Source organism: Strix uralensis, chromosome 1, assembly GCF_047716275.1.
Source record: "Strix uralensis isolate ZFMK-TIS-50842 chromosome 1, bStrUra1, whole genome shotgun sequence".
Lineage (NCBI taxonomy): Eukaryota > Metazoa > Chordata > Aves > Strigiformes > Strigidae > Strix > Strix uralensis.
Genome location: NC_133972.1, coordinates 35,946,915 through 35,968,120, shown reverse-complemented (window position 1 = coordinate 35,968,120; position 21,206 = coordinate 35,946,915). Strand labels below are relative to the sequence as shown.

At 38.2% G+C, this 21,206-nt stretch overlaps 1 protein-coding gene across 2 annotated transcripts in view; it reads right to left on the bottom strand.

The window, feature by feature from the left end:
• The window catches only part of IGF2BP3 (insulin like growth factor 2 mRNA binding protein 3), a 116,709-nt gene that overhangs the window by 90,295 nt on the left and 5,208 nt on the right, over window positions 1-21,206 (bottom strand). For both annotated transcript variants that reach the window (XM_074862871.1, XM_074862862.1), the window contains exon 3: window positions 1,257-1,305. In XM_074862871.1, coding sequence (XP_074718972.1) covers window positions 1,257-1,305 — 49 coding nt within the window. The remainder of the gene's footprint in view (window positions 1-1,256; window positions 1,306-21,206) is intronic.

Genomic DNA, 21,206 nt, shown 5'->3' with positions numbered 1-21,206 from the left:
GGGTAGATACCTGTAACATACAAGCAGTAATAGCTGCATACATGTAAGGAGGGACAAGCAGGTGAAAGCATTTTGATGTACTCTGCTCAACAGTGCTTACATCGGTGTTTATTCACATTTTTCCCACTCATATGCCTCTGCTCTGATACTCACTATTCCTACACAAAATCCTCAGGGCAAGTTTGTACCAAAATAATTATTCCTCAAATCAGCCACCCTCCACCATTTCTATTACTAGTCTTCCCAAAAGTTTGACAAAAAGCAGTTATGAACTTGAAATAAAAGGCATCAGGTGGATACAGTTCCACTGAGGGGAGCACAAGGTTTGAGAAGTGCAGAGGAAAGGCTTATATGGACAGCACAAACCAGAAGGACAGACTGAAGCCATGAGAGGTGGTGTGTGCCGATATCTTACAGAACCCAGTGGTTGACAGCCTAGGTTGGAGAGAGCAGTGCCTCTGTTTTTCTCCAAAGCTAAGAAACAAGCAGGCAGTGCAAAGTAGTAGCTGCAGATGAAAAGTCAGATGAAGACAAACCAAACCTGCGCAGAGAATGCTACCAGAGCTTTATCCTCAAACCCTCCACCATCTAATCTCCCTCAAGCAAAAGGATGACTTATCACTAGCAAAACGCAAAAACGTTTTAAACACGCACAAGGTAGAAAAAACAGTAAACAGATCCGTTCTCACAGTAGCCCATCTACTGCAAAAATTGTAACACTATTTGAGGAGTGTGAACAGCAAGTATACAATATATCAGTGAGAGCCATTACAGCATGAACAAACAATTTGCCATAATGCCACCACTATAGAAGAGCAAGGAAAAACAAAAACACAAATGAAAAAAAAAAATCAAAGAAAAATGATCAGCATTAAATTTCTGCTTTTGTAAAGGTTTTGGCCAGGTATTTATATATGAACTTGTGTTAAGTTTCCTGAACTCATACACCAGGCACCAGCAAGGTCCAAAACGGACCAGCTTTCAGTCAAAGAGACTGCATCAGGAAGTCAGCATTCACCAAAGAATCCATTTCAACATTTTTCATGGTTAACTCGGAGAGCAGAAATGAAGGCAGTTATCTGAATTGCTTAGAAGGCTCTATTGTTCCCTCTTCCAAAGGATTTTTCCCCAGAACAGAATGGGTGGTGTGTGCAAAGCAAGTAAAAGGTGGGGGAAGGGGAAAAGTCTTGTGGATAAAGAGAGAAACAGAAACATGGTTTTAAGCACAGATATCAATTTTTAAAGTAACTTCCTACCTCCCACTGCAAGTGAGGCGGGATATTTCTGATCTGAAGCTTCCGACTCCTGCAGATAAATTAAAGAAAATAGTTTAAGAAAAAACAGAAAGAAAACATTGTTGCAAGATAGACTATACATAGCAGTGTCGTACATTTAAGCATCTGTTGTACTAAGAGGGGCAAAACCAAATATACAACTCAAAAAAAATCACGGGGTGTAGGGGGGGGAGAAATGTCAGGTCAAAACCATTTCAAGTCCAAAGAGCTGTTACAGAAATACTTGTTACACATTTGACAGCTGTTACATTTCATAAAATCTCCACTTTTCTTGAAGACTATTTCTATTTCAATGTTAAGGCCTTCAGTATCTAACAGTCTCCATAATAAATGGGTGTGATAATCCTATGTATTCCTACTGCGTTCCCCTCCACTTTTCTTTTAATTCACCCGGATGATACTTCAGGATTCTACATCCCTTCAAGGAAGATAATATAAATTTGAATAAAAACATTTGCTTTAGTATTAAGCTTTTTGTTAGCCTAATGACAGCCTATTTTCTAACATTTATATGGTTGACTTTCTCCATCTCCGATTGGGAGGAAGGGGTAAGAATCAGTAAATTCCTTGTATTTTCACCCCAAATTTACATCAGTTTTCACTTATCTAGTAAACAAAACATTCACTTTGAAGTGCTACTGCAAAGGCTGACAGTGTGCTGGCTGCCTTCACAGCCAAGTCCTTTGTCTCCTCCCTTCCCCCAAAGTGAGAGAACAAATAAATGCCAGAGATGCCACAAAACCCTTGGGATTTGCAAGAATGTGTAGATTAACACAGTTTCAGCTGGGCTCAGGTAGGGCATGCTGGTTGGGTCAGTCTGGCTAGCATGGGAAGATCTGGGGAAGGGAGAGGGGACAACAGAGTGGTCTAGCTTAGAAGAATCTCAGCTGCATTTTGGTTCACCAAAGCAGCTAAAGTGTCTTGTGTTCAAACACTCAGCTTTACTTAGGGCTTTAATTGCTCAATACTGACCTCTCACAGAAAAACATTTCACATTTTAAGGACTTTTTATAACAGAATAGAAGTTTGTTAAACTTAAACAGGCCAGTAAAATCTTGCAACAAAACAAGTTAGAGATGTTCCTGTCTAGCAATAAAATCGAAAGCTTTCGTTTTCCCCCTCAGATCCTTTTAAAATACACTCCTTTCCCTAACACCACCACCACCCACACAGGCCTGCAGTGAGTGTTTTACATCTTGAAATGCTCTTCTCAACAGGCTTTTTTGGGGGCGCAGCCAGAGCTTACAGCACAAAGCCACCTTGCCCAAACTTCTCACATGGAGGTGTCACCCCCAACACTACGGCGACCATAAGATCAAGCGACAAGCGTGTTTTCTCCAGAAAAGATGAACAGGTCTCAGTTGTGCAGCATTTCTCAGCTGTTTTCATTCCCTCTCAAGCAAGTAAGAGCCAATTTCAGCATTTGATCATACAAATAGGCGAGGAAGGCAGAACAAAAACTCAAACTGCACACAACCCTATTTAAGCTTTCATTTCCAATAAAGCAAAGAAAGAACCAGGAGCTGCTTCTCTGTAATAGGGAGGGGGGAAAATTTTCTTGAAGTCTGCAAAGATTTCCTTAAACTGTAATCTCGGCTAGTGATACCACTACAAAACAATCGCCCTAAAGTAGCAATGTACTGCTCTAAAATACCAAAATAATCTCACACAGCAACCTGAAAGTTGGGTCCTAAAGTAGAACATAAAAGGGGATGTTCATTCAATATTAAAAATACTGGGAAGTTTTAATGCAGAAAAATCCCAAACCACAAAATTGGCAGCCAATATGCTATTCAATGTGCTTCAAACTGTGTCATGCCATTAGTCTCTCACACTTGTAGATTCAAATTAAAATTCATGAGTTTCGTAGCAAGGAGTGCCACTCGCAGAAAGATCCAAGCGCGCAATAGCCCAGCCAGCAGACCAACAACAGGTCTCACCACAACTCAGCAACAAATGCTCACACTGAGAAGTGTATATCCACTGGTGAGAAGAGGGGGAAGTGTCCTTTCCAGAAGAACATACACAAATTTCATGCACACAACTGCCAACTCACATTTCATTTCAGAACGAAAAGCTACATATCTTCTCCTTTATTGCCCAACACCTGAAAGATGGACACAAAAAAAGCAATCTCTACATTTAAGCAATCTCTACATTTACTCAACAATAAAGGATGTAACACAAAGTTTGGAGTTTTTTCTTCTTCCCACATGACTTCGAGGGACTGAAGAGTTTGACACAATTTAAAACAACTGTCAGCCAACATTTGTAGCACAGAAATAACTGAACATCCTGAAAGAGGGGAGGAGGAGGAAGGGAGAGGACCAAGGAAGAAATGCCACCTTAAAATTACCGGTTCCTCTACCACATTCATAAAGAGCCAAAGGAAATGCAAGCCAAGTACAAAACGGGTACAGTCCCACTGTGCACCTCAGTTTATGGCAATAGTGAGACACCTATTGTACAAAACTGAAAGGTCACCTCAAAAATACAAGAATAGCTATATGAACCATTTAATTTGAAAGTATTTACACCTTCATCAGTCCCTTGGCTGCACAGCAATTAATTTCAGCTTGTCACCCAATGCACAAGTTTGAAGTCTGGTGTTTATTGATGCATGTGAACATTTTTTTTATATATATATACATTATTGCTGTATCACAATTAGCAATAGCAAAAAAAATGAATAAAGCTTTGCATGGCCAAGAGAGGAATCGCACAGAACCGGTGTCAAAATAAAAGATCACGAGCACCTTTGAGACTTCTCCATTTCAGTTACTATCAGCTCCTATTAAAAAAAAAAACAAACAAACCTAAAGATATTCCTTAAAATTACCTAAAAAATACACAAAGCTTGTAACCCCTTTCCCCCCCTCTGCCATCCTCCCCACACAGAAAGAATAGATAGAAATGACAAAAGTGTTTTTGTGTTCCCAGGACCAGAACGAGCACTGAGCTAGCAGCGAGGAGAGACGGAATCCCCCACACACTGCGATAACCTGCGCAGCTCCTCTCGGAGACATCGCTCCTCCCGTCCTTCTCCTGCACTTCGGCAGCCCCGTACAGCTCCTTGCTGCAGAGCAGCATTAGCTATTTGCAGTCCCTTCTACTGTGTGCACGTGAATCAGCTCTCAACTTTCTCAAGAAAAACCCCAAACCAAATGCAAACGTACAGCAAAGAAAAAGGGACAAAGCTGTGTCTGACTGAATTTACCAGAGTGGCAACAGCTTCCATGAGGATGGGTTCTGACTTCAGAAAGCATCCTTTTGCACAGGGACAAAACTCTACACCATAGGTGGGGAAAGGAAAGAGAGAAATATAGGAGCAGCTTCCTGGAAATACTCTCTCATCTCAGACACTGTCAGCTCTTTTAGGATGTTTTCCATCTTCCTTGTAACTATTTTCTTCAGCAAAGTACAGTATATGCAAAGCTCCTATAGCTATCACATCCCAGGCAGCATAAACCTACAGAGAGTTTTGTTTTATTTTGTTTTGAAATAATCTTAAGTTTCATTACTTTACAACTACTTGCAGTCATACCAGGTATGTAAGACAAGAAACAGTCCTTTCAAATTCCATGAAGGTATTTTCTTATGATATTTTCATTTAATATATAGCTCACCTAGACTTAATAAATCTTCAGTAAATAAAACTTTGCCAGTGTATCTCGATGCGACTCATATAAGTCTTGTGTATGCACTTTTTCCAGTTTAGTCAGATTTCCTCATTCATTTCTTCCATTCTAAATAGGCATTGCAAATAGACGTCAACTGAAAAAAATTTTGTGATCTGTATCACATGAAGGTTTTTGAAAGCTACCTATAGTTCACAGCATGTGAACAGGTATTCCCACTTGTTTCTCTTCTTCAAAGACACACCTTTTATTGAGTAAGAAGAAAACAGACTTCTCTAGTTTCTATATAAAGTTAGTCCATAAGGAATTATTTGGCAATAATTTGCTTTTCTTTAGATGAATTGCACATATTCCAATTCTTCTTTTCAAGTATTATACAGGTAACTGGATTCAGTTACTTCAAACCGCTGCTGATGACCGAACATCAACATATTTATTCTGGGGATGTTGAGACATTGAGCCTTATGTTTGGGGGACGTGCAAATCTCTGCAACAATGAAATCAGGTAAAACAAAAATACATCATTGTGCCCCTTCACGAGGAAAGCAGCATATTTGTGCTACATGTGTGCACAGAGACAGAAAGGGCAAAGCACCATAAAGATGGATAATTTACTAAAAGCCATCTTAGTGATCTCATATGTAAATAGAGAACACATGCACAGAGACAGCTAGTGCTCTGGACCCATGAGAACCCTCCACACATAAGAAACAATACTAAATGTTTTAGGAAAAAGGTGATGGGAGGAAGGAAGACACCACCTCACAATTTCAGCATTCTTTCTTTTATATGTACTCTTTCCTTCTCTCTCTGCCTTCACTATATACATCACTTTCTTCAACCTATCAAAATCCTCTTGGGTTAAAAAGGTCTTGAAAATTGTCCATTTTTGCATCCTTGTGTTAAATAAAATCTCACACACTTTCAATAGTACAATCTCACTGTATGCTTTTATCTCACATTTAGCAAAGGCAAATCACATAAGACTTGTACCTTCCCTTAAGGGATAATAATTTTAAAAAACACAGAAGATAGACAATTATAAAGCAAAGAACAATAAAGGATCATGCTTTTGCTCACAGTTCCAACTTTTTTGTATCTCATAGGTGTGTCAAAATTTGACTGTTTCAGAGGGGAGCACACATACAAGTATCAAAGCAACTGCACTTCCACACTTTCTTGTACCCATGCTCTTATCAGACCCTTCTCACCATCCTCCCTCATTCCCCCCAGAGACCTGCTGCCTTCTGCTCCTTGATTCCCATTTCTCAACAATAACGCCACGTAACAGTCTCTTATTTCAACAGCCATATTAACTACACACAATGTTAATGCCTTAAACCAGCACAGTGCAAACCTACTCTTTTTAAACAAGAGTCTGGTAAAAAGAGTTAAACATGTTTGAGAGGAGATCAAGTGAACATCGGCAATGTTAGTCCATTCAGTTGTTTGAACTCAATACCTATGGGATAGAAAGTAAATGGTCTACCTTTTCCACTCTTCGGAATGTGCTTATTCATTTCATCCATTCTAGGTAAGCACTACTACACTGGTTACCTGGAAAAAGTCTTGGCTCCTCACACCACCAGCACAGACACAGAGTATGCCAATATCCACCAGCTCTGAGTGTTGTTAACTCCCCAGTGCTGCCTCCGAGCTCACAGTCCCCCAGCTCTGACAAATACACATAACGCCCCTGTAAACCCACTCACTGAAACAACCCTCTTTCTCCCTGCATGAAGACAAACCCCATAATTTCTCAAGCTTACTTCACTGACAACACAAGCTTAACATAGACATCTGGAGATGAAATATTAAAAAAAAATAACAATACACAACAAAAAAAACACCCACACTATGGGCTGTGGCTAATACCATATGGTAAGAAACAACTTCTGTATACAAAGTCCTGACATGAACAGCCATAGAAGCAAAGTTAACAACTCCTATAGCCAAATGGAAAACTGTTGGTAATCAACTGAATTTATAAGGGAAGGAGAGGTGTCTTATTGTTTACTCTGCAGCTAGCAAAATAAAAACAGGCAAGAAAAACCCAACACAAAGCTACCCCCACACACAGAGTTTATTAGTTTCTCCCCCTCAGGTTGCTCCAAGTAGCTGATGCTTGATCACAACAGAGTGAATCAGTGTTTTTAATGCTCTTCTAGTGGGGAGGAAACAGGTTTACAGGACAAAACAAACAATCCTTAGCTCTCAATTCATATTAGCACAGTTGAGGAAAACATCAGCAGCAGTTTTTTAGTTACAAGGTGAGGAAGGGAATTTCTTTGCGGTAAATACAGGTAGTAATACAGATTAAGCCACTGGAGTAGCTTGTCTTGTAAGAGGTGCTGCAGTCTCTGCCTGCGTCCTGACCTCATACAAACGAGGGGTTTAAGCAACCTTTTCAGTCTTTTTAAGTCGTTCACATCTGAATCCTGAAAGCACGTAACAAATAAGTCCATCCAAATAAATTTTACTGAATGTGCATTCTAAGCTATCCTTTTCTATACATAAAATCATATATAATTGTGTGTGTATGTACATATATCTCAATTTGCTTATTCCTAACAAGTAGTTCTGATAAATACAAAAGCAAAGGGTCACACTCCTTACCTAAAAATAAGGTATACTGAATTTCTGTTAAAAATCCACTCAGGTTCAGTAAAAGTGACAGAGGTTTCTGTACCACTCCTGTTAAAAGGTAATTAATTTCTAGTGTATATTACAAGGCACACTGATGACACAGTTACTGTATTTTATCAAATCAGGCCATTAGTTTGTGAACCAGAAAGTTCATCTTGATGCCTTACTAACAGAAGAAAGGAGAATGGTTTCAAATACTGACTTGTTAACAAACTTCGCTTTTTATTTTTACACACTGATCTGGACAGCAGAATACTTGAAGAGGAAATGTTACTGCTCCAATTTCAGACCCAGTTCAGCAATTCAAGCACACAAAGCTTGGCTAAACCACAGACAAACTGCAGCAATACTTCTTTGTGTTGCCTCATTATTTAATCCCAGACCTGGATTTAAAAGCACTCTGTGTTACCCCTCAGAATAAGGATTTTCCATAAAATTTAGACAAAGAAAATTTTTTCTCAAAGCTCATACAAGACATAATGGTTGGCTCCTAACTACACTTTTCCCCTTTCATTTTGCACATACAACCCACCAAAGTAGCCACTTTGGAGAGGTGTATTATCTCAGCATTCAAGATGAAAATCTGGCTCCTGGATTACCTCACCAATCCCTCTGTCCCGATGATCAAATTTCCTACCAGTGCCTGCGAAACATCGCATCTGCTTACTACTTTCCACCAGGACAAACAATCAGAAGGCTGTCCATGGGGCCAGTACACCATACAGCCCCACTCCCTGAAGCCACCTGCCAAACAACTGGGCACAGGCCTGCCCTCTCCTTGCAGGACAAACTCAAATACAGAGACCTGGATATTTGTGAACAGGATATGATAGCTCAAGAAGCACAACCAGGAGATTTATAGTGGCACATCCAAGTTACTTTGTACCAAATCGGTAAATCAACCAGTGTAAGACTGACTGTAGTTCTTATGTTTATGTAGATTAGCCAGATAGTATGCTTTCATCTATTACCATTTGCTTCAGGATTTCAGTTCGACAATTCTTCACATCACTAATTAGACTAAAAGCTTATATTCATTATTTGTAAATTCCCTTGAGTGGTCCAGAAAGACATTTTTAAAAGAAAATTCTAAAGCTTCTGCCATTACCATATTAATGTTGAATTTCTCATTTTAAAAAACTTTCATTTTCCAGGTGTTGTTAATGAGAGAAGGCTGTTAAGATTTTTTTTTTAATTAAAGAATTAAGCACTGCTTTAAATTTAATGGGAAGTTCCAGTGTCCTTTAGGAAAACGGACTTTGATCTACCTTTGTGGCTTCTGACATTTCAGGTCTTTTCACTCATGCCAAAGTTTTTTGGAGAAACTGAAATGGTGGTTTTTTGTTTGTGTTGGTTTGGGGTGGGTTGTTCTTCTCCCCCCTTCCCAGGCTGGGGGGCAGAGGAGTGGTGTTTAGGTTTTTCCTAAGTGCCACAGTTTCTCTTTCCCACCTCCTCCTCAGTGCAGGGGGTCTGTATCCCTTAAACAATTGTACCACTGAGCTGATTTTGTTGACCAAACATTTTAGAGCTATGGTCACTTGCCATTTATTCTCCCACCCCACCACTAACTTGCAATTAACTAGGATGTGGATAAAAGTAAAAACACTCAGGAGGTATATGGAAGACTGAAAATAACATCTTTAAATACAAAAGTGCTTCTAAACATGCAAAAAATTGTCTATTTAAAATCCTAACCAGTATGAACTAGTAATTCCCTAATGACAACACAATGCTCACCTTTTATCTGTCTCCTTCCCATCCCTCCTTTCCTTCGGCCACCAAAATAGCTAAAGGTTTCTTCTTTCCCTTCACCTGTTTTCCTAGTGCCCACAGGGGCTGCTGGCTGGAGCAGTCAGTATTTCCCTTATGGATTAACTGTGAAGTTTTACATCAGCTGTAAGCAGCAGCTCTGGACTGAAACTTGCATATGATGTCCTTGCAATACATGGCCAAGTTAGGGACTGGGGAGCTCTAGATAGGGAAATGAAAAGAAGGAATTTACTACTTTTTTTCTTCTTCTTCTTCATTTTCAGTGAATTTGGCTCCTTTTAAAGAGCTCAGGGAGCAGAAAGAAATGGTATAGGATACTTCTATGTCATTTCTGAAGCAAAAAAGGGTACCAAGACTTAAATAATTTAAAAACCCAACAAGATACTTCGTTCCACAAAGCATCTGCTGGATATACCCTCACAGTGTTTTTAATTTCCATGTCTTCTCTACTACCATCACTTACTGCACAGAAGTTTGCTCATCAGTTAGAAACTCAATGGAACTAAGTGACACAGATATGTACAATGTAAAAGTTTTTGCAACTTTTTTTTGGTATGGGAAGTATGGCACTAGATTAGATCTTGTCTTAACAACAGCTCAGTGATTCATCCTTTCTCAGATTGAAGTATCTAAATAAAGTTAGCAGCATTCATAGACAAACTCAGTAGCCACCATGCTGCTGACACCAGCTTCCTCAACCATGAACCAGTGTTTGCAGAGAACATCGGAAATGCTTTCCAGATGCCCTATGCCACAGCTACAGACAAGGAGTCTAACCCATTTTGGTCTCTTTCAGGTCACGCTCAAGTGAAACTAAGGTTGTTCATACTCAGTTTAAATTCACTATATGCTCCAAATTAACCAGTCAGAATCAGTTCTGGTTTGGGGGGTGGGGAGGGAGCAAAAGAAGGCTTGAAGTAAAATAGCAGGAGTTGCTGCGTGTATACGCTTATAGCATGCTACAGGCTCAGAGAGCAAGGGACCTCTGTTCTCTACTTTTTTGCTATTAAATATCTGATTTAAACCTTTCAGGTTGAGAGCAAGCTTCTTGAGAGCTTGAATTGAGTGAGGTGTTAGGGTAGTTCAGGGACTCATCCCAGCGTGTACTCCTCCACTGCCTCGCTGTTTCACCCCACACACAGACTTTTTAAAGAAAAGCCTGTTTGCTGCCTCTCTCAGGCTACTCTACCAAAAGATGATACAAATTAATCTCCAGTTCCTAAAACGATCTTAGTAAACGAAGATCCTGTGGGGTCTGGGAAATGGAAACACACTGAAACAGTTGTGCTGCTGAAAGCACCATCTAACTTCAAAAAGCTTATATGCTATAACTAAAGTAAATTAAAATCTTGCTTAGTCTGATTTTAAGTGTATATGTAAACTTCAGCTAACAGACAGGCTTGCTAACATTTTCAAGTCTCTTCTATGATATAAAAGGATATTAACAAGGGCAAACTACTTCATTTAGACTACTGTCTATGTAATAACCAAAAATATGAATAAAGTTCTTGTGCTTAAAAGAACAAAATAAACTAAAAGCAGAGTTAACAAGACCACAGAGTAAACCAACACTTTCAAATGTACAGCCACACATTTCAGGCTCTTTCCAGTGTTTAAAGCCCCTCAAAGAATGTAGTGGATGTCTGTGTGTACATGCACATGCATACATGGCTTTTCTTTGCATCCATCCTGGCCAAAGCTTCCGTTTTTATTACTTGTTTCATAAATATGTATATTACTCAACCTTGCAAGAGGACAGCTTTATACTGACATAATTGAGCATTTAAAAAATACACTATGCTTATCATCTGATGTTCTAGAAAAGCTTAACAAAGACCTGCAGTTAGCCTGCTCATGTGGCTAAGATTTTGATTTAAAAAAAAAAAAAAAATCTATTTCCTCATTACTACTTTCCACCCTTCAATCTCAAGACAAACCAAGAAAAGTTTGAAAGGCACTGGCAAGACAAATAGCTTCTTTTAACTCTTCTAGACCACACTAACAAGAATAGATTAAGTAGAATCCTTCACAACTTTTACAACAGAATGTCAGATTTACTGTACATTTCCTATTATTTTTGCTTTAAAACAAGTTCCTCGATCTCAAAGGATTCAGTACAATAAACCTTATTCACACAAGTTTAAAAAAAAAACAGAAACTTTTAAAGTATAAACTGATGCACATGATAACTAAGACACTGCACAGATACCAATTCTTGCTTTGATGTTCTAGTAATTATTTTACTTGTACACTCTGTTGAACTAATTGAATACCAACAAGAAGAAATAGCACTCAAGTGCTAGCCCTTACTAATGGCAATTCCACATGGCCTTCAACTGATTAAGTGACCTAAAGCAGATGAGATATAACACCTCTACCTGAGGAGTGCTAGAATGTGTGGGTTTTGCACTTTCACCACCAAATAGTGTTCCTTCTTTTCTCTTGCCCTGTCAAAACCCAAAAGTCATAGAAAGTGACCACTCTGCTCTTCGGCTTTGCCATTTTTATGCTTAATATCACCAGATGCAGAATTAAAAAAGAAAGAAGCCTTTGCTTTTCTCTACTTAAATTACTTGCAAAGAGAAACAAAGTAGGCTTATGATTTTTGGACATTATTGTAATTTTTTTAAAGTAATTTTCTCTGAAGAGTTTTCCCCAGAAAATGAAATCCTATTCATTTACACACACAAAAAAAAAAAATGTGTGGACAGAACAGCATCAAATAAAATTATTTCATAGCTGTACTTACAGCAAAAAGTTACATGTTAGAACAAGTGTGTACTCTCCCCTCAAAAAATTTTATACCCTCAAAGTATAGAATGCACCATCTTCCAGTTGGGATATAGAGCTAAATAATATACACACTTTGCACATATACACAATATTTTCTACATTAAGTTTTGATCTAAAGACAGGTTACTGGAAAAAAATTAATTTTATAAATTAACTTCTGAAAACATGTTAAAGTAATAATGCAAAGTTTTCTGTTGTCTACAAAGCTTATTTTCTCCTTTTTTGTACTGACATAGTTAAATTATCACAACTTGTGTGTAAAGAGCCTTTTGCAATTTTTTTACATTTACTTAATAGAAATACTGTTGATTATATCTTTCATTAAACTTTTTTAAAAATTACCAAAACAATCTTCTGTGCTTTTGCCATAGCACCTTTGATTAGTGCACACAGGCCTACATATATTATATGAAAGCTCGGGGATTGCTTTCACACCAGGCCTTGATGAAAGCCTTAGAGTATCATTTCATTCTCTTCAACTGGAAAAATCAACAGCTAAAATTAATTGTTCACAAATTTTAAATTATGCAACATCTCAATATTACAATTTCTTTCAAAGGCAAGTTATGCTGAAAAATCACTTGCATAAGAGGTGTAAGTATATTTTCTTTAGTAACCTTTACAGTTAATATTTAATAATTTCCCCTGCTTTCATAATGCTATAAGAAAACTGCCATGACTTTCAGAAGTGGCATATAAAGCAATTACAGGATAGTCACTATCACCTTTCAAATAACTTCATTATTTTTCATTTCCTTTTTTACAGAAAACATGGAATATAGTGCATGTTTTGAGAATGAAGATCACATTTGGCGTTGACTTTTTCACTGTCACTGTGGATTTAAATACACTTATGATCAGAGCACAAAAAAATAGAGTTTACATCTCTGCGCCAAAAACCTCACTGTCTACATAGGGTAACATGTACACTATTTTGGTTCACTCTGCATTAAACTGAGCAAAATTGTGAATTCGGATCACTTAGTTTCAAAGCAGAGAAAAGGCCTATACCATGCAACAGCTAACCAGTTAATTCATAAGTATAATTCACAAGGTAATCATCATTAACATCAAGGTTATTTGCATTTAGTAACTTGCAGTCTTCACATGCATAACATTTTGCTAGATATTTAAATCAAGATTAGGAACAAAGTTTATATGAGTGATGATGAAAATTTTGACCAAGTTTAATAAATTATTTAGCAGTTAATTACTTCGACTTTAGTTTGTATACAGATGTGCAAACTTATTATCACACCAAGACAGTAATTACTATCTTATTTTTACAATCATACACTACTGATTTGTTAACAGAGATACCTAAATTAAGTGGTACCTGCCCCCACTAGTAGATCAAGTTGCTTTTACCTGAGCATAGCTTAGCATAGTTTAAATATGCCTTTCAAAGCTTTGAAATTGAACTGTTCCATCTGCATATAGATATGCTAACAACTGAGGATTTAAGAAAAACATTTTAAAGAAATAAGAGCAGAAGAAAGCTAAAAATACAGAATTACAAAAAAAAAAATCAGCATAAGGAAGACTATGATGTTATAAGATAAATATTCAACCACAGAAAGTACTCGTCCTTCTTTAGGGGCTACTGATCGTTTTTTGCTAACACTGCTGTTCGTATGTCTCCACTCATCTCCCCCACCATTACCCCCCAAAAATCAGCTCATTTCAAACCATGCTGGCACCAGCTTGGTGCCTAGTACTGGACTACACAATGAGGCACAACTACCAGTAACAACCAGAACCAGAGCTACCAAAAGCCTCAAAACAAAGCAGTCGCTCCCTCCCTCTCCTCCCCCAAACCTCAAAGACATGCTTTAATAGTTTGTAACCACATGCACGTTATCCACAGAGTGCAAGGAAAGTTCACGGAGCTGGATGTTAGAGGAAAACGAAACAGGTCAGGGCACCTGCTCAGCCCCCCCAAACCAGGCAAAGCTCTCCTCATCTAGCCCAAGCCTCACCAGGCAGGACATACACCACAGCCACCTCCAGAAAACTATCACTGCTCAAACGCCATTTCTTCATCAGGAACTTGCAGGGCTTCATCGTGGTGAAACATGACCAAGTTTTGGACAGACTTTTCTACGCCTTGCCTTTTCTCCCCCCCCCCCCCCTTTTTTTTTTTTTTCAAAAAAAAGGGTACCACCCAAAATGATACCCTCAGTGACACAAGTCAGAACTATGTCAAAGGGCAGCTTTCTGAAATACAGAACTATGTGTGATTTCCAACAACACTCTTTAGCTAAAAAGTTAAGATAGCTTGAACTTTCATTTGAAAAGCCATTTTGAAGAGCTGCAGTACAAAACACAGCACTGCTATACAGCGGGAGACTGACGTAACCACACGTGCAATGCTGGATCTGTACTGTCGTTCATGCATTCAGAAGTAGCATTTTCATGTTAAGATGCTGAACTTAATCCAACGTATGCAAAACCAGTAACAGTCGTAGTAAGTGAACTGTGTGGATCAGGTGATGTGAGCAAATGGGCCAGGAAGAAAAGCAATGTACATAAGCTTATTATTTGCCACAGAGGCAGACAAAAGCCAATCACAGCAAGTGAATGCAATTTTGTGATATTACTGAAGCTAGTCAAACATAAAGGTAAAGCAATCTAACTCAATCTAAAAGCTTGAAGGGCTCTACAAATTATAATGATAAATCTTTACCCAAGATTGGGATCACCACTTTTAAGGAGTGATGGGTAGCTTCAACTTTATGTGGGTTAATCACATGCTACATACCTGAAAAGATAATTTTGTTGCTCATGATTTGAGTTTAACTGAACAACTGTCATCAAGTCCAGTTGTACAAAGGGGGTGTACTCCACAGCTTCAGGTAAGAGTTCACAGTTCTATGTTAAATGCAAAATTTGGGGCATTGTCAACAGTCACTTCTTGTTTAAGAGAGCAGCCAGCGTAGAAATCAAATTATTTATAAAAATTCCCTCTCAACTGCATAACAGAAAAAATGAAAATTTCTAAGTAGAGGTAATAACTCACTCTAAGCAAACACATTGTTAATGTAAACAAAATAAGCAGCAACCCAAAACAAGTTACCATTTGCTGTTAGGACTCAGACCACCAATGAGAAACAAACTTAGTATTTCATAAATAAATGAAGGGTCTTTTGATTACTTTTTGATTATCATAACTTAATGTAGGGTGTTTGGGTGGGGGGGTTGGGGGTTTTTTGGGGGGGATGGTGGTGTTCTTGTCTTTAAGAAAGATGATTTAATAGAATAAGCATTCTGGTGCATCTTGAATGAATCGGTATTAGCAGTATAAGAGCAATTATACACCACTGCTACTCAGCACCAGCATTAACCTCTGAAAAGAAATTTAATGATGAGTACACAGTATTTTAAAGAGATCTCTGCTCTGGCTTTAAGAGCTGTCCATTTCTCATGTATTTTGTACAGGTTATTAGAAGCAATTTAAATACCTGTACTGTACCCAAGGATCCTCCAATTCCTTCATTAAGTGTTAGTAAATCTACAGAGCACATGCTTACCATCGTCTCCTAGGAAGCATTTAAAACTAAAAAATAATCTGAATTTGTAGACAGTTTTAAATGCTTATCATTCTTGAAAGTTGCACATTACTTAAAATTAACCTACATTAAAAATATCTATGCAGGTACAAAATTCATACAATTGTGAAACAAGTATTGAGATATTCCAACACTTCTGTTAGGGTCAAAAGGAGTAACCTCCTTGTTAGAAATGGCAGATTTTAGCTCTCTGTCACCAAGTTACACAGCTGTCCACCACCACCTAGAATTTGCTTAAATAACTGAACTTCTATTAATGCAATGCTCACCCTGTAAGAACTCTTGTTGTTGACCAGCACCAGCACCCACTGTGGTCAATACCACTAAAAGACACTTAGCATTGAATCCCTCTCTTGACCCTGACGAATAGCTCCCTCTGCACACCGGAGTGCTGTTTTTCCACAAAGACAGATGTGATTCATTCAGGGATCCAGTTCCCTTGGCAGGAAAGACCCGTGTGCTCTTTACAGCGCAACATTACACATCTGTAACAGACCAGCACCTCGATGGCAAGGGGAACCTGTGCAAGCTGATATACAGTTTGGAAACTCATCTGAAAAATCATTTCAAGATTAGTAACAATATTCCAAGACAGACAATTTTTTTTTTCCCCCCCAACCGTTACACACTTGAGGTTGCCACAAAACTTTCACTGGAAAAATCATTTAAAGCACATTTACCAGAGTTTTAATTCACATTAGGAAAAAGACATGGTTTACAAGTGTAGTCTGTTATCTTGGATTAAACTACTACCTAAATTCCTCAAACATCCTACTGATTATGTTTTACAAGTACCATCCCAAAGAGACATTGTTTTGAAATTTTTACTCTAGATGTAGGAGGAAGAATTGAACTATTCTTCCACAATAACCAGGAAGACACCATTACATAGAGAATCTGCCCTACGTGTATAAACCAAATAATCCACTCTCTCACTGTAAATAAATTTCTGGATGATCTGTTCTGTAATTGTTTTAGAACCGCTTTTAGAAAACAGACCCTTGTATCTTTTGCCTTTGCTAGATGATATATGCATTTTCCCTGTCAAAGCTAGAGCAGTTTTGCAAACTCAGTTTCCCAAGAGCCTCCCCGCAGCATGCTGGGGACTTCCTCTGAGGGCAGGGGAGAAGGGGCAGAGTGCGCCCAGGATCAGGCCCCAGGATGAAAGCTGTGTGGAGCAATGGCACAGTAACACTCACTTGAGGTGCTTGGGGTTTTTTGTTTTTTCACCCCCTCTTTCTCATAGCTAGCTGTCCAGCCCTGCTTATTCTTAGATAATTTTAGTCCAGTCTTGATCCATGCATGCTAGATATTCAACAGATAATTTCAAATCCAAATGCAACAAGCTTTTTACTTCATTCCTAACCACCATTTAACATGAAGTTTCAGTAAAATAAGTAATTGTGAACCCAACTAATAATTTAAGACTTTTTTTTTCCAATAGAAATTTTTGTTCACACAGACTAGAGTTCCCTCTATCTGGAATTTTGATTTCTGCACTACAATATTTAAGGCTCCATTAAACTGAAGGGAACTCCATTTTTGGCAGAAAACCTACAGGACCTGTACATTTCATATTTAAAAATAAAACCAATTTACCAAAACAATAAAGCAGTGCTATTTTCACAAAGAGGAAAAAATGTATTAGACACACGGTGTGGACTACGTATTTTAAAATAGCGTTCCTAAAGTTCAGCTGAGCATGAAAGTTAATCTTTCAAAAGTGAACATTCAGCTCCAGTTGTGTTCAAGTGTACTAGTACTAGCAAAAAAACCCCAACCTTACTATTTTTATAAATTCTCCAGATATTTTTAGCTGGTCTCCTAAACTACAAATTATTTTATGGTAATATAATCTTCTGAAATGCATGTGTGTGTATATATATACACACACACAGACACATACACATTCTCTTTGAAACACTTCTCTGCATTTATTCCTCACCAATCTGACTACAGATCAAGATACAGAATGATCAAGATACCAAAAAAAAAAATCAAAATGGAGTAAGGCCCTTCCCAGCTGAAGACCTTTCATTTCAAGACAGGTTTGTTTTAATATTTAGTCCCATACCCAAGAAGAGTCAGATCCCTCTTTGACTCATTGTTATCTGTGCTCTTAATCCAAATTTTAATTTAATTAAAAATACAGAATGCCTTATTTCACCTGTTAGAGGCAGCTTTCCATCCATCCAGATTTAAAAAAAGGATAGTTTTAGTTGATGCTGATTCCACTGCACCATGAAGAGGCAGGCAATAGGGGAGGAACATTGCTAGGGTTAAACTGCACAGGAGTCAGCATTTATACTACAGGTTTCTCTTGTGCCAGCTGCCATGATAATACACTTCAGCAAAATAACATTTAATGTTATAATTTAATATAATTTTCCATTTTGAAGTTTCAATGTACTTGCAGAAAAAAAAAAATTGAGAACACCACCTTTTTTGGTCCCACTCTTATTGTCATTACATATACAGCATTTTAACATTTACCCCAATATTGACCCTAGGTAACACACTTTATTTGCTAAGTATCCAACCGCAAACATGAAGATTTTCTTTGTGGTTAAACATGTGCATCTTTCAACACACACTCACAAACCTATATTGCAGATCTGGAAAGAAGCAAAACCAGGAGAGAATACAATAATATATTTTTTTGTTAGTTACCTGAAACATACTCAAACACACAGGAACTCTTGCTGCCATACATAAACTTCTCAAAGCCAAATTACTTACTCCAGGTGATGAGAAGAAATAACTGTCACTGAAGTACCCACATGGATAAACATGCCCAGAGAGGATGGGTAGCACCAGTAAGCACTGGGCTTACTTATCTCCCCAGCACACCCCAAACCTGGACATCTGGGGAGATTTTGGATGGCTCATTCAACAAAATTTTTCTTTATTTAGACAGCAAATGTAAGACTCATACAGCAAAGATACAGAATGAAATGATATACGAGTGTATACACTTGACATACCCAGAAAAAAAAAAAAAGAAAAAAGATAAGAATGGAAGCCTCAGACTAAAACTATAAAATAACACACAGGTATTTCTGATAACAATGTCACATTTCTAAACAAAATAAGGAAGAGTTATAGTTTTATCTCAGCTTTCAACAGTAATTAGCATATAACATAATTCTATACTCTGCATCATTCAAGGTAAAGAATGGACTGACATGCAGATAAAACTTTTTGCATATGAAAACAAAATGAGAGAACACACATTGAAAGAGGATTGTATTGAAGCACACTGGAACTACATGCTAAGTGCATAAATCCGATACAAACTTTTCTATCTATCCCTCTCCCTCTGTAAAACATGAAAGTTATCTTCCTTACTTAGATTTTATAGCATTTGATTTTTGCACCCATTCTCCATCTATTTACTGATTCTGAATAATCAAATTCCAATAATAAATTTGACTCTTAAGTTACAAGAAAAAAAATCCTACATCAATATTGCCCTGGGCCCGTCTCATGGGGCTTGTGTAAGGATGAAATCACCAGAAAAGAGTCTCTAACTGTAGTCCATGGCACTATGTATTTGTTACCAAAATCCCAGGAGGATAAAATCCTAAAAGCTGAGATGACATTAAGGAGAGGAGCAGGCTTAAGGAGTGAGGAATCTCTTTTGTGAGGTTCCCTGAAGGGCTAGCCCTGTCCGTGGTTAAGTATTAGGTGTATTTTAATTCCGCCTGGGTTCCTCTCTCATGGCCATTATAGGAAGCTTCACATTTTCTGTTAAGTAGGTAAATCCCAGGCCATTTAAGATTTTTTCGGGTCAAAACTACGCATTTGAAGTCCACCCAGTAGCTAGCCAGAAGCCATAAAAGGACTCCAGCACTGTAGAGTCCTATGCTCTGCACTTAAAAGAGCAACTGAAATGAACACAGCCCCATTTTAAAAAAATACCACCTTCAAGGTCTCAGAAATGTGGAAAATGTTATTACCCCATGCTTGAGAAGGAAAAAAGGGAGAAATAAAAAAATTTTAAACATTTCCTGATTATATTTTACTACCCTTGAATTACACTTCCAAAATGTTATTTTTTTATTCCACCCCTTCAAAATTCACTGTATCTACACACAATTTAAGGTTCACTACAAGTATGTTCTCAGGGTACCTTCTATAAAGCGAAGGTAGAAAAAAGTGCAGGACCACCCTTTCAGGACATGCTTTTAGAGCTGTGTTTCATGTACTCCTGCTTATTTTTTAAAACTGCAACAAGAAACAATTTTTTTTTAAATGATCAAACAGTATGAGAATTTATAAAAATTAAACTTCCAACAACATAACAGTTAACATGATTAGTGAAGAATTATCTGTTCTTGCCATAACAATTCGTTGTCTATATAAGAATCATCACAAGTATCCAGGTTTGTTTCCACTCTAATTGTAAGTTTTCAAAGATTAAAAAAGAAAAAAATTAATTTCCTGTTCACATCTGCAAAAATAAATGTGGAAACATAGAATAAAACCCCCAAATCACTATGCATAGTTTTGGACCTTCACTCTCAAAAACATTCTAGTTTGGACCAAGGCATGGTCCTCTACCTCTTTCTGCAGAAAAGAACACAAATACAGCTAATAAATGACATTTTCTATCATGTCTTCTTACATTTAGCATGTTTCTTCCTACCTGATATTTACAGAAACCAAACTAAAAATCAATGCCACTGAATTTTATTTTTTTTTTATTAACTGTGACCACTGCAGCCACCATACATACTTCGGCCTCCAAAGTCATTTCCCACCACCTTGCACACACAAGATACAAGCCCTCATTATACTGAAAATTAACAATAAAATCTGATGCCCATCCAGCAGCACAATGATCACCCCAGAACAGAGATGGTTGCACAAGGGATTTTGGGCCTGTTTTCCTCAAATCAGCCTTTGGATACTTCAGTATTACAGATGAAGCACAGCTGGCAGGTCATTGTGCTCCCCATAGCATGGCACATTAAGAGGCAACATTACCTACAAGATGCACCTTTGCTACCCTCTTCTCCTGCTCCTCTCCCAAACGAACCCCCCCAGAAGAGATGCAGTGAATTTATCTTCTCAACAAAGAGCCCTCGGGGTGGGGGGAAGAAAATTAAGCTTCTAATTGGAAAGATACCTCATCATTGCCACAATTGAGGTGTTCTGAGCATTTTAGGCACCTGAAGGCCCCAGGAAGAGGCATGGTGGACCACGTCTGGGTGGGAAGCCCACCTGGACACGGGAGTCAGGGCCAGGAAGCTGCACCAGGCACATCCCCAGGTGCCCACAGTTAGCACCTGCCCTCCCCCCTCATCACACACAAGTGACATCAGGGCCAGTTGAATAATCAGATTGCAGCATCCATCACCTTGCAAGATACCAGCTGCTCTTGGATTGCAGCAAGGTAGTACCCAAAGCCTTGCACCACAAGTTTCATGGGTTGCCACCATCCTCCTCCCACATTGCTACTTTGGGAGAAGAAAACCCATCTAAGTAGCAAT